Source organism: Pituophis catenifer, unplaced genomic scaffold (assembly GCF_029215685.1).
Source record: "Pituophis catenifer annectens isolate HBS135680 unplaced genomic scaffold, rPitCat1.0.hap2 SCAF_1, whole genome shotgun sequence".
NCBI classification, from domain to species: Eukaryota; Metazoa; Chordata; class Lepidosauria; order Squamata; family Colubridae; genus Pituophis; species Pituophis catenifer.
The window spans coordinates 248,784,458-248,803,946 of record NW_027256881.1 but is presented as its reverse complement, the minus strand read 5'-3'; the positions used below and the strand labels follow the sequence as shown (position 1 = coordinate 248,803,946).

At 37.2% G+C, this 19,489-nt stretch overlaps 1 protein-coding gene across 2 annotated transcripts in view; it reads left to right on the top strand.

Moving 5' to 3' along the window:
• CARS1 (cysteinyl-tRNA synthetase 1) overlaps positions 1 to 19,489 on the top strand; it is a 48,314-nt gene that overhangs the window by 8,048 nt on the left and 20,777 nt on the right. The window contains exons 2-11 of one of the 2 annotated variants that reach the window (XM_070957426.1): positions 1,739 to 1,984; positions 8,863 to 8,954; positions 9,175 to 9,263; positions 9,534 to 9,630; positions 10,317 to 10,415; positions 12,603 to 12,752; positions 13,026 to 13,166; positions 16,809 to 16,897; positions 17,728 to 17,849; positions 17,943 to 18,055. In XM_070957426.1, the coding sequence (XP_070813527.1) occupies positions 1,739 to 1,984; positions 8,863 to 8,954; positions 9,175 to 9,263; positions 9,534 to 9,630; positions 10,317 to 10,415; positions 12,603 to 12,752; positions 13,026 to 13,166; positions 16,809 to 16,897; positions 17,728 to 17,849; positions 17,943 to 18,055 (1,238 nt within the window). The remainder of the gene's footprint in view (positions 1 to 1,738; positions 1,985 to 8,862; positions 8,955 to 9,174; positions 9,264 to 9,533; positions 9,631 to 10,316; positions 10,416 to 12,602; positions 12,753 to 13,025; positions 13,167 to 16,808; positions 16,898 to 17,727; positions 17,850 to 17,942; positions 18,056 to 19,489) is intronic. The other variant, XM_070957427.1, reaches the window with a different exon arrangement.

Below are 19,489 nucleotides of genomic sequence, written 5' to 3'. Positions count from 1 at the left end.
TGACAGAAAAAACTGAAATAAAACATTGCAAATTACACAAAGTAGTGAAAAACTAAAGCAAGTAGCTGAATCTGTATATTTTGGTAGAATGTTTACTACAAAAGGGAGAATGGATGAAGAAATTTTAAGAGTTAATGCTGGTAGATAGATAGTGGGTAGTATGTCTATTGAAACTCAAATACTTTGGCCACCTAATGAGAAGGAAGGACTCATTGGAGAAGAACCTAATGCTGGGAAAGATTGAGGGCAAAAGAAGAAGGGGACGACAGAGAACAAGGTGGCTGGATGGAGTCACTGAAGCAGTTGGCGTGAGATTACATGGACTCCAGAGGATGGTAGAGGACGGGAAGGCCTGGAGGAACGTTGTCCATGGGGTTGCGATGGGTCGGACATGACTTCGCAACTAACAACAACAACAACAAATGTCTATTCAAAAGAATGAATGTCAAAAGAAGCAAAAATGGCACACTTATATGGAAATGAGAATTGGATATGTTAAAACATAAATGTAAGATGGAAGCAGTGGGAAAAGAGTGCAATTAGAAAAGAGGGACAAGAATAAATGCCTGCTGAGTGACTAAACTGAATTTAGAACTGAGCAACAGGTATGAAAGAAGTACACTGAAATGGTTTGATCATATAAAGAGATTGACTGAGGAACACATTGCAGAAGAACGATATGAAGGAAGATTGGACAGGTCAAGTGGAAGGGGCAGATCAAAAATGTGGTTGGGTGATGAGATTCTGAAAAAGAGGTGAAAAGTTTGAAGAACAAAAGGCCATGTGTGATGTGGAGGATGGATATCATGGAAGCAAGGATGGTTTGCAAAAATAGAAAGTATGTGAATGGTATTGAATTTAGCTAATTTTCTTTTTTTAAAAAAAACAAAAACAACCCCATTCCTCAGTTTCCCACGCCTAGTATTTCTTACTCCTTTTCTGTGCTTTGCATAATGTTGCTTATTCTAAGAATTGCATGATGATTAGGTATTCATGTCCAATATTTTTATAAAGGTAGTAAAATTTCTTCAGGTGTTTTCTTTCAAGCCTTTAGATGAGTCCAATTAAATTAAATCAAATCCATAATTTCCCCCTAATCTATTAATATATAGTAGAAGACATATCCTTATTTTGTATATCGTTTCTTTGAAACACATCTTCATGCAAAATCATAATTATTCACACACAATTCAATTGATGCATACTGTACTAGAAATCTGAAGTTACTAGCTTATTTATCCACACACACTGCTTCCTGAAAGGAGAGATTAATTTGATTTCATCTAGTTTTCCTTCTTGGATGCCTGGAGGTGACCCACTTCTTCAAATAACTAGCTTAAAGAGGCACGGTGGCACAGTGGCTAGAATGCAGTATTGCAGGCTGCATTCCCACTGCCAGGAGTTCGATCCTGACTGATTGACTCAGTCTTTCATCCTTCCGAAGTTGGTAAAATGAGGACCCAGATTGTTGGGGGCCAATATGCTGACTCTGTAAACCACTGAGAGAATGCTGTAAAGCGGTATATAAGTCTAACTGCAATTGCTATTAACAGTTACTTCCAAAGCTAAAGATCTCCAGCCCTTTTTCCCATTTCCTGCTTCTTTTTTTCTTCTTTCTTTTCATTTTTGCATCATTTCCCCAGGGTGTGCTGCAAAATTCATGTAGAGTAATGCTTTATTTCTGGATACTTTCAAGCAGTGAGATCTGACCGCTTGCTGTTTGCCTCTATCTTTGCAGCTTCTGACTACACTGATATTCTGAGCATTAGTGAAGAGGAACACAGGCTGAAGGCTCTGAATGAGTATCTCAGCACCCGTAGTTATATCCAGGGCTTCACATTTTCACATGCAGATGTGGAAGTGTTCAGGCAGTTTTCGGGCCCACCTGTGGATCAACATTTCCATGTTGTTCGTTGGTTCAGGCACATAGAAGCAATCTATGATGGCAGCTTTGAAAAACATACCTCCTGTAAACTCCAGACAAGTAAGTAACCATAGGGAGTTAATGACTTGCTGTTTGCTTATCACTTTTGTTTAAAGCATCTGTCAAGAATCATTTGGTCACTTTGATTTATATGAGGTCTTGCATTTAGTAGCCAGAGGCAGCTGCAGCATGTTAACCAGCACAAATGTGTAGGAATGTGCATGTATGTGTGTATATGTATGTATATCCTCTCATTTTCTCTAGAACAGCCATGGACAGAGTTTGCCTGATTAACTTTGGCTGAATCTGGATATGGGCTCAGTCCTCCTCACTTTTTAAATCATCATCTGACACAAAGAAAGTCAGTCGATTAAATTAATTGTTTTCCATGACTTGCTTCCTCATATTTTAAAGGAAAGAAAACACTTCGGATCTATTAATATAGGACGGTTTCATGGTTGTTTACTCTTAGAAGAAGACAGGAAGGAGAAACACATAGGAAGGCCCATGATATGTGCTGATGTTTATCCTTGACATTGCCAAACTATTACTAATAAAGGAGACTATTTGTAGCTCAGGGTTGAAATGAGGGGTCCTTGGTACTTCCTGAGCTTGCTTGTTTTCTTGCAGACATTTCATTACCTTAACTAGTCTAGCACTGATGATGTTACCTGGTTAGGGTAAGAAAACAAGCAAGCTCAGAGAGCACCAAGGACCACTCAAAAGTATTACTGTTGGGATCAGCAAAATATACCATCAACAGCAGATTTAAGCTTTTCAAATAGAACTGGGAATGGAGATACATACACACACACTTGATTTCATTTATAAAGAAAGAAGGGAAAAGAAAAATAATCAAAATGAACAAAAAACGAAAACACAAAAGCTTATTAAACTACAGTTTAAAAATATGGATTGTATTCATATCTTGCTTTCATTCAATGCTCCTTCCTATTTCCCCCAAAACATCAATCCTATGAGATAAACACACAAAAACATACAACTATTTTAAACACAGCTCTAAAGCCTGACCAAACAGAATAATATTGATTAGTGTTTCTATTATATTAATAGGAAGTTTTGATCTGTATAGAGCAAATGTCAAAACTACTAGTTTAGATGTAATAACTGACATGGCACAAGTGTAAGACAGTCAAGATCTTCCTGTGCTACAAGCTCCATTCTGTGATTTCTGTAGTTTATAGTTAGATTGTTTGTGAATACAACCATATTAAGTAAGCCGCCCTGACTCTCCGGAGAAAGGCGGCATATAAATTAAAGCAAAAAAAAAATAATTAGTCATCTAAACCAGTGTTTCTCAGCCTTGGCGCCTTTAAGATGTGTGGACTTCAACTCCCAGAATTCCACAACCAGGTATTTTTAGCATGCTGGCTATGGAATTCTGGGAGTTGAAGTCTACACATCTTAAAGGTGCCAAGGCTGAGAAACACTGATTTGGATATATACATCTGTCTCTGGGAGTTTCCAAGGCTGTCCTTCGGTTTGCTACTGCAGTTATTTATTTTCTCTCAAAGCCAGATGAGCTCAAACCATAACTGCTTCCTATACGTAACATTTTTTTCTAAAAACTGGATTGTGTAATCATGACAAATTTTATCCAAGTCTGCAACTGTATTTGCTAAAAAGGGTAGTGAGATGTATTAATTGATTTATCAGGTAATGTCATTGTAGAACTCAGTAATTTTTCTTTTTTACCGACCTTTGTTATAAAACTAGATGAAATCTTAAAATGTGATGTGGGCCCCAGTATATTCCCTGACTTTTTCACATTTAGGGTCTTGCCTGATCAAAATTCCTTTTATACTGGTAGATGCTGCTAAGGTTGTTCCAGAGTAACATCATCCAAACAGATTCTTAGGGCTCTTCGGATTCAGAGGTTATGTGCACAAGAAAGGAAAGAGTTTGTCATAATCTCTGATTATGTTAGAGATTTTTCTTAGGATAAATGTGTAAGGATTTTATTAGATGTCTGTAATTAATGTTCCTGTTTCTCTCAAGAAGCTGCAGGCCAAGGCCTAATTATGATTGCATTAGAATATACTTACTCAAGAAATGTTCCATGAGTTTCAAAAATGTCCAATTTTAGAATGCAAGCCAAAGGCAAGCTGGCATGACTATAAAACATTGATATTTCTGCTGATTATGTTGATCAAGAATTTGTACTTCATCACTGGGTATGTCCTTGACATAAGCATCCTGAAACAGTTTCAGTGCTGTGATTTTTTTTTCTTTATCCGGTCTGGAGGTACATAGGACAAGACAGACATTTCAAAACACAGAAGTCCATGCAGAGATTAATTGTATCAGGAATGTTTGTTAAACATCTGTTCTCTGTAGCTGAGATCTATGTAGCAACATGGCCACCTTGGCAGGGCAAAGGAGGCCTTTCGCTTGTTTCTCCCAAGATGGTGTAATAACCATCTCTGCCATCTATTGACGCACTTCGGGATATGGGAGTTTTGAAAGAAATTTGTGTTGTGGCTCGCCAGCAGCCAGCAGAGCTGGCAGCAGATTCAGACAGTGAGGTGGTTGGGGAGGAACATGGGCCAATCCTGGAATCTGGGGAAGGCTCTGATGAGGGCTCTGCATCGGAAGCAGAGAAGGGGCCAGGGCCGGATGCCAGTTATCAACTGCCTTCAGAGTCAAACATCAGTGAGGCAGACAAACAGCTAGAGCCTGTTTCCAGTGTGCGCATGTGCAGAGTTGCCAGACGAAGAGAACAGCTAAAGAACAAGGGTCGACTTGGGAGTAAGGCCACAGGTAGACGATGAATGGCCCCTCCCAGAGGGAATATTAAAGGAGCGAAAGGGGAGTGGAGTTTGCAGGAGAGAATTAGTTTGCCTAATTGGTTTGTGACTCTCCGAGGCTCCTTGCCAAGTTTTGAAGATATCGGCCTGACAACTCTCCAAGTCAGATAAGGTCTGTGACTGTAAATTCTCCCTTGAAAGACCTTGCTGAAGGTGAATGAGAGGAATTCACTGTTTGTTTAATAAAAGGGGATTTGTCGGGACCAGGATTCTGCTTCGTGCTTTTTGGGGAAGCCTAGGTCAGAACAATTTGATATAGGATGGAGAGGTGCTGTTTAAAGAAGTACTAAGAAAACAAAATGAAGCATCCGGCCTCAGAACATTCCTAAATCCTTGGCTGGATCTGGATTACCATTTTAGATTTATTTTGCATTGCCTTTGTTCTATCTGTCTCTCTTTTTATACTCATGTGCTTTATTGCAGGGGTCTCCAACCTTGGCAACTTTAAGCCTGGCGGCCTTCAACTCCCAGAATTCCCTGGCTAGCTGGGGAATTCTGGGAGTTGAAGGCCGCCAGATTTAAAGTTGCCAAGATTGGAGACCCCTGCTTTATTGCATCCACTTTTTGCCTTTAAGACTAGAAATTTTATTAAGGGAGGAATCTATCTGAATGGCAGAGCATACTTTAAACACTGAGGAGTAATGCTAGGAACAATTTAAGTTTGTAACTATGGAGAGCCATGATCATTACCAACATATTGTGCTAGATGGATCAGTTATCTTGTTCAACATTTAGAGTGTGTAAATCATCCACATCCAGCTCAGATTTGCTGTATGATTTGAAGAGTCAATTTGATTAGAATTAATGATGTGTTACAGCCCATTAAACCTTCACATTGATTCAGAGTTAGTAGTTTCAATTCAATACATCGACTTCAGTATTGCCACAAACCTTTAAACTAAAGCTTGCGCAGCCCTGTTAAAAACAAAGCACTTTGTTAAGTGAGAAAAAAATTGTATGTATTTTTTTTTTATTTGAATTCATTATAAAGTGGCTGTAGGGAAAACGCAAGTGAACCTCCAGTTTGATTTCTAATGAATTAAACATGTATCTGCTGTTTTTCAGCTTAAGGAAAGTGTAAAATTCCTTAACCAAAAACTGTAACTTAGGAGATACAAATAATCAAGATAGAAAAATAATTATATGAGAAGTAGGCGAACAGTTTTATACAAGGCTTCATTAAATAAAGAAGCTGTTTTAAAAAGTAGTATAATTTGAGAGCTCCATTATGCATTTATAAATTCATAGATGTTTCAAATTACAATTCTGCTTTTTGTCCTGCAGAATTCAGTGTAACAAAATCCTGAAAGGAACATAGATCTCTGGTAGAGTGGTGGAAGCTCTGTACAGCTTTCAGAGATGCTTGTGTGAATTCAATTCCACTGTCCTAATGAATGGGAAATTCCTTTTGGGTGGCTATGGAGATTCTCAGTCATCCAGGTTATCGTTGCCCCAAAGGTGCTTTTTCAAGAGGCAATGGGACTTTGCAGTTTTTCTTTGAAAACATTTTGCTTCTCATTCAAGAAGCTTCTTCAGCTCATGAAGAAGATGAAGAAGCTTATTGGATGAGAAGCAAAACGTCTTAGAAGAAAAACCAGAAAGTCCAGTTGCCTCTTGAAAAAGCACATTTCGGACGTCCTTTTGGGTGGGGCAGCTCAAGAGGCAAGTGATGTCATGGTGTCATATCTGCAGAAAATGAATTGATTGTGGGTTGTGAAATGTGAAGCCTTTGTTCTGTGGCTTGTACAAAGAATATATAGGGAATAGGGCCAACATAGGCAGAATGTTTTTTTTAAAAAAAAATATTTAGGGGGAAATTCTTATAAATAAAATAAAATTGGAAGTCTGTCCCAAAATCAATTCAGATGTTCCTTAATTACATTTTTGGAGACAGAAAAAAACTTTGTCATAATCCCATGAACATCACCAGCAAATGATGTTTTGTAATGTAGCTTCCTTTGTGATTGCTTATAGTGAGATGTGTGGAAGGAGGAAATCTGACCTATGGAAAATAAAAACAGAAACAAGCAGGTATCCACCAAGCCCATCTGTGTCTCCGTGTAAGAGATTAAGAGTTGAGATCAGCAGATATGCATTTTTGCTGTAATGTGATCATAGAGATTGAGGCAGACATATGAAAAAGCATCTGTCTCAAGATTATTTCTAATCTAAAACATCTGAATTGACAATGTATTATGTATATATTAACTTATAAAGCAATATATATTCTGATGATGATCAAAACATATATGTAAAGTATGGTGTGGGTAGGTTGGTGGTGGGAATTCGTTTGTCTTTGTAATGTCTTTGTATTTTTTGTATTGTCTTTATATCTCTGTTTAAAACTCAATTAAAAAAATTAAAAAAAAAAAAAAGAAAAAGCATCTGTCTCTAGATAGGATGGGTTTGGATTTCATATTGGTCTGTTTCTATTTCTTAACTGAGGATCACCTGGCACTTTGTGACTCATAAATGTGGGGTACAGATTCACTTTTTTGTATTTTTCTGTTGAATTATTTCTTCTTTGGATCACTCAAGGACTTTTCAGTATTTGCCTTCCTTTTCTGTTACACTGTCTGCGGAAGTTAATGAGGATATATTTTATCCCTTGTTTTTCTCCTAAATACTTTTCTCTCATTTCTCAGCTGTTAAAATTTCAGGTAGAAAATTAAAATCAATCAACCCATTAATTCTGAAATGGTTAGGATTAGAGTTGTTTATTTAGAAGGAGTTTAATATAAATAGCATGAAAAGTGTTGCTTATTTCTACTATCAGTCTTAAAATAAGTTTCACCTATTGGTGGATACAGTGCGGGAATTTATAGTATAGTATTGCTTTATTTTGGTTTTGGGAGAGTAGCATTTTAAAGCTTTGTATTTCTAGATTTATCTCTTTTTATTCGTTCAGCTCTTTAAGCGGGTCTCTGGTATTGATTACTGTATTTCAATATGATTTAAATCTAAATGAGGTTTGAATACATCAATACAATTTAATTACTGAGGGAGATTTAGTTTCATGTCCAGCTTCATCCTCAAAAACTGGACAACTTTGGGTCTTTGTGGTGAGGTGAAAAAGTTGGTAGAGACAGTGCCATGTTTACTGCCCTATGCTCTTGCAGGAAAGGTGGGATATAATTCTTTTTCTTTTATTCATTTCATTTTTGCCTTTCATTTTAAAGAAAGACTGTATGTTAACTGAAAAAGAAAAATGTGCGTAAATTATAATTGTTCTCTGACATGTAGAATAATATCACTCTTCTAATTTCTTAGTATAATTCTTTTTGCAGGTACCATCACGCTTCATAAACCATAATTCCTGATAAACAGTTAAATCCCAAAAGCTTTAGTGCACAATTCAACATTACATTAGCATCTTTAACATATAAAGATTTTCTCATAAACCTGCTAGCATCCATTAATACACTTTCCCCAAACATACAAAATGATCACATGACCCTGTCATGTAGGTTGCTGAGCCCTGAAATGTTTTATATCTCCAGCATAGAAGAAAAATCGGATGTCCATCCTTTCAAATACATTCTTTGGGGAGCCCAATACACCGACATGCATATTTTTTTTTTTTATGAACCAACCTTAAGAGCTGAGATGGCGCAGTGGTTAGGGTGCAGTACTGCAGCTACTTCAGCTGACTGCTAGTTCAGCGGATCAAATCTCACTGGCTCAAGGTTGACTCAGCCTTCCATCCTTCCGAGGTGGGTAAAATGAGGACCCAGATTGTTAGGGGGCAATATGCTATTTAGTATACTGTCTTTGGTGTAAGCCGCCCAGAGTCCTCGGAGAGTGGGCGGCATAGAAATAATAAAACTAATAGACTATTTTAGTCTAAAATAGACTAGTCTATTTTATAGACTAATAAAATAATAATAATAATAAATAATAATAAAATAATGTCAGTTTTGTAGATATTATCTTAACATTTTTAAAAACAGGAATCCATTATGGGGGTTTTAACGTAAACTGGGTCTTTTCAGCATCCCTTTTGAAATGTCTAATGACAGAATAAGACTTCCTTGAAAGTTTTCTTGTAACACTATTTTCTGATAACACTGTTGCTTGATCATTCATATGAAATTATATATTCCTTTGCAGGTAAAAACAAACGTACTCAACCTCACTGGGCGCCACCCCAAGGGACAGCTCAACCCAAACTCTGCCTATACAACAGTCTCACTCGTAATAAGGTGAACTTATTTTTCTTTCTTTTCTTTCATCTCTGGATAACATATTCCTCACATCATTTTGAGGTGTAGTAGTTTTCTAGGCTTGTAAATCATTGTTGAAACAGCAATACCCTGACATTGCTGTGGAATCAATAGTGTTACTTTGATTCAAAGTTGTTATTTTCAAGCTTAATAAATTCAGCCGCTTTCATTCATTGCCACATGTGCTATTTCGTTGTAGGATGTGTTTCAACCCCAAAATGGCAACAGGGTCAAATGGTATTGCTGCGGCCCGACAGTGTATGATGCTTCCCATATGGGGCACGCAAGGTAAAGTAGGGTTTTGTTTTTTTTTACAGCTGAACAAATATGTTATATATGACATTGTTCATTTTGTAGCCTTTCAATCTGCCCTATTTCGTTATCTGTTGATTAAGAAACACATGAAAAAAAATCAGTCCTTTTTGTTTGCACATTTCCTAACATATGATTATTATAAGAAAGCTGTTTTATATATTATTCTCAGTAAGATATACATTTCTGCATACTTGTTTGGAAATAGCACATATACAGAATTAACTTATTCTTTTAATTATTTAGATCATACATTTCATTCGATATCCTGAGAAGAGTTTTAAAAGACTACTTCAAATATGATGTCTTCTATTGTATGAATGTTACAGATATAGATGATAAGGTAAATGAAAATCCCTTAATTCAGTTGATTTCTGAAATGAGACTTCTTGCTAAGGCTAAGGGGATGGTTAATTGCATTTTAAAAGGGATGCAGTGGCTAAGACGCTGAGCTTGTCGATCAAAAGGGATGCAGTTCAGCAGTTCAAATCCCTAGTGCCACGTAACAGAGTGAGCTACTGTTATTTGTCCCAGCTTCTGCCAACCTAGCAGTTCGAAAGCACATAAAAAATACAAATAGAAAAATAGGGACGACCTTTGGTGGGAAGGTAACAGTATTCCGTGCGCCTTTGCCGTTTAGTCATGCCGGCCACATGACCACGGAGAAGTCTTCGGACAATGCTGGCTCTTCAGCTTTAAAACGGAGATGAACACCACTCCCTAGAGTCGGGAACGACTAGCACATATGTGCAAGGGGAACCTTTACCTTTACCTAATTGCATTTTAACGATATTTCTCACTAATTGAAAGTTTATTCTTACGATAGACAGCACCAAGAATACATACAGTAGCTTTAAAGAGGTAATATAAACAAAAGTCTACCTGAAGTAGTTTTCTGTTTGATCATCAAAAGATGACAGTGGGAGTGGCATAAGATGGAAAGATGATGAAAATGTGTATGTTCACCTGTGACGGTTCCGTCTTCATGTATAAGTTTGCTTCTTAGCCATACTTCGTTTTTTCTTTTAGATCATAAAAAGAGCAAGGCAGAACTACCTCTTTGAGCAATACTTGGAGCAGAGGCCAACACCAACGCAGCTGCTTGAAAATGTTAAACTAGCTTCTATGGTAAGCTCATGGTCTGTCTTCTCTCCCCACTTTCCCTAGTGCAAGAAAGAATGGGACAATGGGTGAGTGAGAACCTTCATCCAAAGAGTAAATTCCTAGGAGCTGTTGCTGGAGTAAATTGGGCCAATGATTAGCTGAGAAGAGCTTAGTGTGAGTTATAAAGCAATGTAGAGTTTGACCAAACTAGTGACCTGAATTTGGGCTTGTTCCAACTAGGGTGAGAGTTAAACAAAGGAGCAGATTGAAGCGACTGGCTTTTCTCTGCCAGAATGACAAGCCAGCTAATTTTGCTGAGAACAAGAAAAATAAGTGATTTAGGATGAGGTAATCAGCTGCATTGGGCTTATGTTTGCTCATCTCAAACAGAAATTTTCTCCTAGCTAGTGTCAAATCATTATAAAACATTCAAATTGCTTTCTTTTCTTGGTTGAAATTCAGTTCAGTCCAATAAACTGTCAATTAGTTCTTATAGTGGGTGGGGGGAAGTTATTACGGTTATTTTAAAAAGAAATAATAATTTGCCATGAAATTTAAACTTACTTTGTGTGATTTGATTTGAAAAGTCATTTATCCATTGTAAAGACTGACTGTTTAGCCGGCAATTAAAGAAACAAGCAAGATGGGGAAAACAGAGAATCAGCCTGTTGTTCTCCACCTGGTATTCTAACAGGACAAAGTGGTTGGTTTCCATTCTGCCTTGCAAGGACTAGCATCAGTGACCGAGGATAAAGCCCAGATGTTAGACTCCGGTGTCATGGGAAAGCAATGAGAGTGTCTCATAGGAGGGATCTCTTAGAACAGGGGTCTCCAACCTTGGCAACTTTAAGACTTGTGGACTTCAACTCCCAGAGTCCCTCAGCCAGCTTGCTGAGCTTGCTGGCTGAGGGACTCTGTGAGTTGAAGTCCACAAGTCTTAAAGTTGCCAAGGTTGGAGACCCCTGTCTTAGAACACCTATTCAGATAGTTGCTTATTCCATTTTATTCCTACTTTTTCTTTCCCTGCTCTTCCCTTTCACACCCTTTAATTCTTTGAGGATTTCATCCTTTTCTGCTGTAACTGATCCTTCAGAGCCTGCAAAATACTTAGCCCTGACGTTGAGAAGTGCCAAGGCTTTGCTGTTCAGTGCTTCCGTCATCACCACCTCTCCTTGCTAACATGACCTATTAAGAGTTGCAGTTTTTGGATTAGAAGGGAAAACCCTAGACAGTTATATAGGTAGTCAGGGGTGAAATGCAAAATTAGTTACTACCGGTTCTGTGGGCGTGGCTTGGTGGTGGTGGGGTAATGTGATGGTGGGCGTGGTCAACTTTTTTTTTTTTTAACTTTTCAAAGCATTTTTTCTAATGCTTTGAAAAGCCTCTGCCGATCAGGCAACTCAGCTGGGATCGTCAGAGACTTTTCAAAGCATTTTTTTTACCACCTCTTCGGCCAAGAGGTTGCAGAAAAAAATGCTTTGAAAAGCCTCTGATGATCCCAGCTGAGCCGCGCGATCATCAGAGGCTTTTTTTCTTTACTTTTTTTACTTTTTTTTTTACATTTTTTCGTCGGACGAGGTTGTAGAAAAAATGCTTTTAAAGTTTTTTTAAAAAGCCTCTGATGATCCCGTCCCATATTCGGGTAGACCAGGTTACCCTGACAGACCAGTCTCACTGGGAAAAAACATTTACTTCGTCCTTACGTAGGGATGACCCAATTAATAATTTTTATATATATTTTTTTTCCTGCATTGGCCAGCCTGGCTGTGATTATTACTATAATATGATGTTAATGAGAAATTTCACTTTCTTCTAAAATTCTAATGACTTTCTTACTTAAAGCACGATTGCTTACATAATAGTTTTATTTTTAGCATTTTATCCCTATAACTAATGGATAGGGTTAGGGAGATAGATAGTCACGGCCTCTTGGAGGAGAGAGGTTGAATGCTGCACAAGAACAGTGCGAAAGATCACAACCGAAAGGGAGCAGGACCTTCTCTTCTTCACTTTACACATCCATGTTCCTTGTTTGCATTCACGCACATACACACAAACAAACAGGGAGTGGGAGAGAGAGAAAGAATGTAAGGAGGCTTTTAATAGCTACTTTTAAATCTCTCTTTTTTTCCCGTGCTCATGATTATTTGTGCTCCGATAGAAATATTCACCTGGTTTTGTTTATGTTTTCCACCTATGTTTTTTATTCAGCTTTTTTCAGCAAAGTTGGAAGAAACTTCTGATCCTGATAAGAAACAGATGCTGGAAAGGATGCAAAATTCAGTGAGAGCTGCTCTGGAGCCACTAGAGAATGGCCTTCAGAAGAAGCTCTCTGAGGGAGAAATCAATAAATATGCTGAGGTTGGTACACTTTTTTGAAACAGGTTGAGAGTCATTTCAGTCATTGCCTTCTGATACATTACCACACACAAAGCACACGTACACACATTATTCATATACACACATACACACATTCTCAGTCACTCATTCATTTTCCAAAGCAAGGTTCCCCTGAAGTGTCTTTCCCATGAATCTTGAAGAGAATTTGAGCGTGGGCCTCTGGGGAATTTGTAAGAATTGTGGAAATTGTGCGTCATGATGAACAGTTTGTGTTAAATAAAATTTATTTTTCAGACTTTGTTGCAAGAAGCAAAAGATACAATTTCTGAGTGGCTGGACACCAAGTTGGGTAGCCAAGTGACTGACAACTCTATATTTTCCAAACTTCCCAAATTTTGGGAAGAAGAACATCATAAAGATATGGCAGCTCTCAATGTAAGTAGACGTGCTTATTCAACAAAACTTAAAAGGACACTTCTGAATGGTATTGCTCATGCTTTATTGTTTCAAATTTCCTCTTCTTTTCTTTTTTTTTTTTTTTATTGAAAAAGTTTTCAAATACAAATTTTTTCCCCCTTTTTCCCCCCCCTCCCCCCCCCTCCCTAACCCCCCCTCCCCACCCTTCCCCCCCTGTGACTTCTTCGTAACAAAAAAAAAACCCTAATTCATAACAGATTACTTGCTCCCTCCTCAAAATACTGACCTTTACTTACTAAAAGTATTATAAATCCCCCTTTATCCATACATCTCAGAAAAGAAGAAGAGAAAAAAACAAAACAAAAAACAAACACATTATACTATAACTATTATAAAATAACTTCTAATTTAGCATAATAGTGTTTTATATCTATACATTATTGCAACAATTCAAAACCACCTTCCACTTTAAAACTATACGATAAGTCCTACTTTAATAACATTTCAAAGCGGGCTCACCATAAAATCTAATTTAACATTTATTCCACTCTATCCATTTCCTCCACTCCCCTAAATGTATCACTTAAAAATCCCTTTTCTTAAACTAATCAATCTGTAGCTAGCTTATTCACCCACTGTCTTACAAATTTACCATACACAACAATTCTTGATATCTTTAATTCACTGCCCACACTACTTAAAAATATATATATATATATATTCCATTATATCTAAATAAAAAAAGAAAAGACAATAACTTTAAATTTATAGTCCATATAATATCTTCTTGAAGTCTTTCCACTGGATTGTTAGAACCATCATCCATAATGGGGTAACATAGCTTGCTGATGCAACAGTTTATTCAAGGTCTCCAATCATATCTGCCCCCATCAGTAGTAAACATCTTCTTATATATATAAAAGTAAAAACAACCACCCGAGTGACATTATAATTATATTCCATATAATAATAATTGTGGGTTTCATCAGGATTATTAATTTCCATCATCGTATTGGGTAACAACCCGATCTTCTGCATGTCCCAATGTGATTCTCTTGCCTTATAATTCAAAATAATTATAATATATTTATCAACACAAAAAGAAGTTTCAAAGTAGATAATTCAAAACCATCAATTTGAGGCTCTTTCCATGTCCCAAAATTACGGCAATGCAGAGATCTGCCACTATCCTCAGGATGATATTGACCAATGTGTCGCCTCCTCTATGTTTTCACATAATCATTCATATTTTAAAATCACTGGCTTCACTGTTGCTTGGATTAGAAATTTCTATTTTTGCACAACCTATTTCTTTTTTGTTTTCTTTTTGTGGGTTTGACTTCCATCCTAATTTTTTGTGTCTCGCGTTTCTTTTTTATCCCTTGTATATCCTCTAATTGGTTTCCATGCTTGTCCTTGCCTTGATAAGTCATCACATTAAAATCAGATGGCACTTCTCTCGAATTTGTAGATAATCCAGCTGGGGTATCCGATAAATCCAAAGGCAATTTATCTGGTACAGTCTCTGTCTTTAGTTCCAGCTCCTTCTGCTTATCCTGTATTATATCTGAAGACGTTAAATTCATTTTCAACCTATTTTGATAAAATTCTTCCGCTCTTTCAACAGTATTTAACTGGTATCTTTCTCCTTGATATCTCAATATAATACCAACTGGGACGTCCCACCGGAATTGAATATTTCTCCTTTTTAACTCAGACACCAGAAAGCCAAATTTCTTCCTTTCCATTAATATCTTAGGTGGGAGTTCCTTGTAAATCCAAATCTTTCTTCCATACAATTGCAAATTAGAATTGAAGGAATTTTGCACAATTTTATTCCTAATTTCTTTATCTGAAAAATAGATTACCACATCTCTAGGCAATTGCCTTTGCTTGGCAGTCCAGGAGTTTATTCGATAAGCTCTGTCAATCCTACAAAACACTTCCTCAGGTTGAATCTTTAAAATCCCAGCTAGAAATTCAGAAGATATTTTCCTTAAGTCATCTCTGTTATTTTCCTGCAAACCTCTAAGTCTTATTGCATATTCTGTAAAATTATATTGTATCTTTAGAACCTCTTTTTCAATCCTCTGTTGCAGAGTTTCTACATTACCAGACTTTTGATCAGCATCCATTTTAAATTTTTCTTCTGAACTATAATCCTGAATATTTAACAAATCATTTTCAATTTTTTGAATTCTATTGTCCAATTTGTCTTGAATTTCATCCATTTTTGACTCTAGTAAATTAGCATTTATTTCCAACCGAATCATGAATTCTGACATTTTTAAAATTTTTTGCTGCAAAAAGTCAAACTTGGATTTCACCAATTCCTTAGTTTCCTGCTTAAATTTTTCAAGTTGCTGATTCACAATCTCATCCCTTCTTTCAATCTCCTCTAAGAGAAATTCTATTATATTAAAATCAGGTTTCTGGGACTGAAGAGTTAAAACTTGTTCCTTTAAATTCTTAGTGGGGGAATCCCCCCCACCTATTTTTTTGTCTGACTTCACAAGCCTCAGTGCCATGTTTCCGCCTAAGCAGGCTTTGTTAGAAGAAAAAAAAAAACAAGACAAAAGACTTCCAGCCAGCAACAATCAGGCCTCCAGGGGAAAAAGAGAAAAACAAAAACAGGAGCGGAGTTTTGTCTACAAATGTAGCCAGTGGTATTTATTCCGCTACATTGTAATAATAAAAAACGGAAGAACTTTCCCTCTCAAACTCTTCTCCAGCCGCGGCAGACGCCATTTTAAAAAAAACCTTTTTTCCTCTTTCTCTTCCTCTATTCTCTTAAGTAATTTTTAAAAGATAAGTAAAATACTTGCGCTTCAGTATTACAGGTCCAGCTCACATTTTCTTTGAGTAATCTGTCAAATTCGCAGGCTTGCTTTTGACGCCTAGCTCTGCATTAGCAGAGGTCTCCCAAAGCCCGGAGCAGCGGCTGGGGATATGGGGCATCTCATCCGCTCCATCCCAAAAGTAAAAGAAAAACTTTTGGGATTCTGCAGAGAGTTCTACCCACCCCTGCCGGCTCTATCTCCGTTTCCTCATGGGAACGGAGTTTTTTCGAGCCGCCGTTCCGTTGTGAAGGCGGCTCTGACAGGCTATGGAAGCTGACGATCCCAAAGGAACGTCTGGCGGCGGCCAGCAGCAAACAGGAAGTCCCAAATTTCCTCTTCTTTTCAAGACTAGAAAGAAAATGTGTCATATACATATATGTATATGTTAAAAGCTTCAATTTAGAAACAATTTCAAATATTAAAATGATAAACTGAGATCTTCAGGCAAAATCCTCAAAAAGTTTGTTTGTAGTACTATGTTCCATTTGTTCCCATCTAGAAAATCAAAATTATAATTAGATTCACATCAAGAATCATTTGTGTTTCATCAACAGTTGGAGCAATGTTAGTTTCTATTTTAGTTTGAAGGATATTTTTCAGGTTTAGCTTTTGGCAGTTAGATATTTCTTGATTTCACTAAGCAGAATAATAGCCCAAGAACAGTAGGTCTGTTGAGATCAGTTCCTATCTGTTTTTAAATTGGGTTTAATTAAGATTTTCCTACCAAGTTTTATTATTATGCTACTATATCATTTTAATTGTAAAGCAGAATATATTTTGAGATTTTGGAAAGAGAAAAAGTTTGGTTTTCCCCCCCCAGGTATTACCTCCAGATGTTTTAACTCGTGTAAGTGAATATGTACCAGAAATTGTAGACTTTGTTCAGAAGATTGTAGATAATGGATATGGGTGAGTATAACGTGACATTTTATACTCATCTCTGTAATATAACGAAAGTGCTGAGAGTAATAGTTTGAGTATCTGATAAGTAATTCACTGGGTTCCCTATAACGGAATATTTCCAATGTCCTTTTTATCTAAGATAGGCTAACATTTCTCTACATTATATAACAAAGAATTACAATAAAGATTTTTTTCCCAGCTATTTTATCAAGTGCTCATGAATTAATTTTATCCGGTTTTCCCAGCTTGATGTTTTCAGATGAGTTGTCTACAGAGATTCTCAATCATCCAGGTCATGATTGTCCCACAAGTGCTTTTCAAAAGGCAACTGGATTTTCATGGTTCTTTTCCTTGAAAAACATTTTGCTTCTCCTTCAAGAAGCTGCTTCAGTTCTGACTGAATAGTGAGGAATGGAAGTATTTATATTCTTTGCAGTCATCTGGTAGTTAGTACTCTGAAGGTCGGTGTTTAGTTCTCTGAGAGTCGTTTATCTGTACTCTCAGGGTCACCTGAATCAGAGTGCAAATGGGTGTGGAACCTTCTTGAGACTGCTGAAAGGCCTGAGTCTACACCCATTTGTACTCTGATTCTTCTTGGATGAAAAGCAAAATGTTTTTCAAGGAAAAATAAAAACCAAGAAAGTCCAGTTGCATTTTGAAAAGCACCTTTGGGACTTCCAGATGAGCTGAGCTACAATTTCAAACATCAACCCCCAGCATAGCCAACTTTCTTGAATTCTATATTAAAATCAGCCATGCAAAAGTGCTGAAGAATGTTGTTTACATTAAACAGGATCAACATTCCTGTTTACTGAAACTATCGTTTTGCCTTCTAGTTATGTATCCAATGGATCTGTTTATTTTGATACACTAAAATTCGATGCATCTGAGAAACACACCTATGCAAAATTGGTCCCTGAAGCTGTAGGAGATCAAAAAGCATTACAGGAGGGCGAAGGTAATTTAACTTCATTAAATACGTTTCCAGAGAATATTTGGAGACAATGATAAAGTTACTGATTCTTACCATTCCTTCTTCTGCTTCTCCTAGGTGACCTGAGTATCTCTGTGGATCGTTTAAATGAAAAGCGATCGCCAAATGATTTTGCTTTGTGGAAGTCCTCCAAGCCAGGAGAGCCTTCATGGGATTCTCCTTGGGGCAAAGTAAGGATAGCTGAGATTGAGCAATTATTTGTGTGATCAGGAGGCACAGCTACTCCCTTGGGAGAGGAGAAAGCTTTTTTTTTTTTTTAATATTTCTACAATGCAATTTCTGTAACCAGGCAAAGCAGGGAAATTTACTGTGTGCCCCTCCTTGTACATGATTTTCACTTACCAGTATACAGCAAAATCCTTGGATTTAGAGCACTATTATTGCCTATGCCACCCACTTGAGACAGTGAGATGGATGGCATTTAAATTTAATAAATAAATAAATAAAATATTGTTGTTAGTTGTGAAGTCATGTCCGATCAATCGTGACCCCATGGACAATATTCCTCCAGGCCTTCTGTCCTCTACCATCCCCCGGAGTTCATTTAGGCTCACGCCTACTGCTTCAGTGACTCCATCCAGCCACCTCGTTCTCTGTCATCCTCTTCTTTTGCCCTCAATCTTTCCCAGCATTAGATTCTTCTCCAGTGAGTCCTTCCTTCTCATTAGGTGGCCAAATAAAATATTACGCATATGCATTTTAATCCTTATATAGTGGTATCTTGGTACTCAACTGCTTTGAAACTCATTGAATTTGGTACTCAATGCATTTTGACACAAAAAGTTTGTCCTGGTACTCATCATTTTGTTTGATACTCAATGCACAAGCTAGAATTTGTCAGTATCAGCTGCCTTGTGACTCAGTATCTTCTTATTTATGGGAAAAATTTGTTTGGTACTCATCGTTTTGGGTACTTATCACTCCTCTCAGAACCAACTAACAATGAATATCGAGGTACCACTAAATAAATTTGTAATAAATAACAGTGCCTAACAATTACACCCATTATTAATTTTATAAATTCAGGAAACACAGGTAGTCCTCAACTTATGACCACAATTGAGCCCAAAATTGATGTTGCTAAGTGAGATATTTGTTAAGTGAATTTTGCCTCATTTTATGACTTCTTGCCACAGTTGTTAAGTGAATCACTGCAGCTGTTAAATTAGTAACATAGTTGTTTTTTTTTATATATATATATTATTAAATTTGTATACCGCCCTATTCCCGAAGGACTCAGGGCGGTGAACAGGCACAAAATAAAAGACATAAATATAAAAGTTAAAACATGATTAAAACCCAATTAAATAATTTTTGCCCGAGACAATTTAAAACTCCCAATAATTTAAAACGAAATTAAAATTTCAATTTAAAAATTTAAAAGAAGGGGAGAAAATTAGGCCAGGCCAGCCTGCTGGAATAGGAGTGTCTTCAAAGCACGGCAGAAAGTGCGCAGATCCAGGATCCTCCGTATCTCCGGGGGGAGCTCGTTCCAGATAGTAGGTGCCCCCACAGAGAAGGCCCTCCCCCTAGGGGCCGCCAGTCGACATTGTTTGGCTGACAGCACCTGGAGGAGCCCCTCTCTATGGGAGCGTACCGGCCGG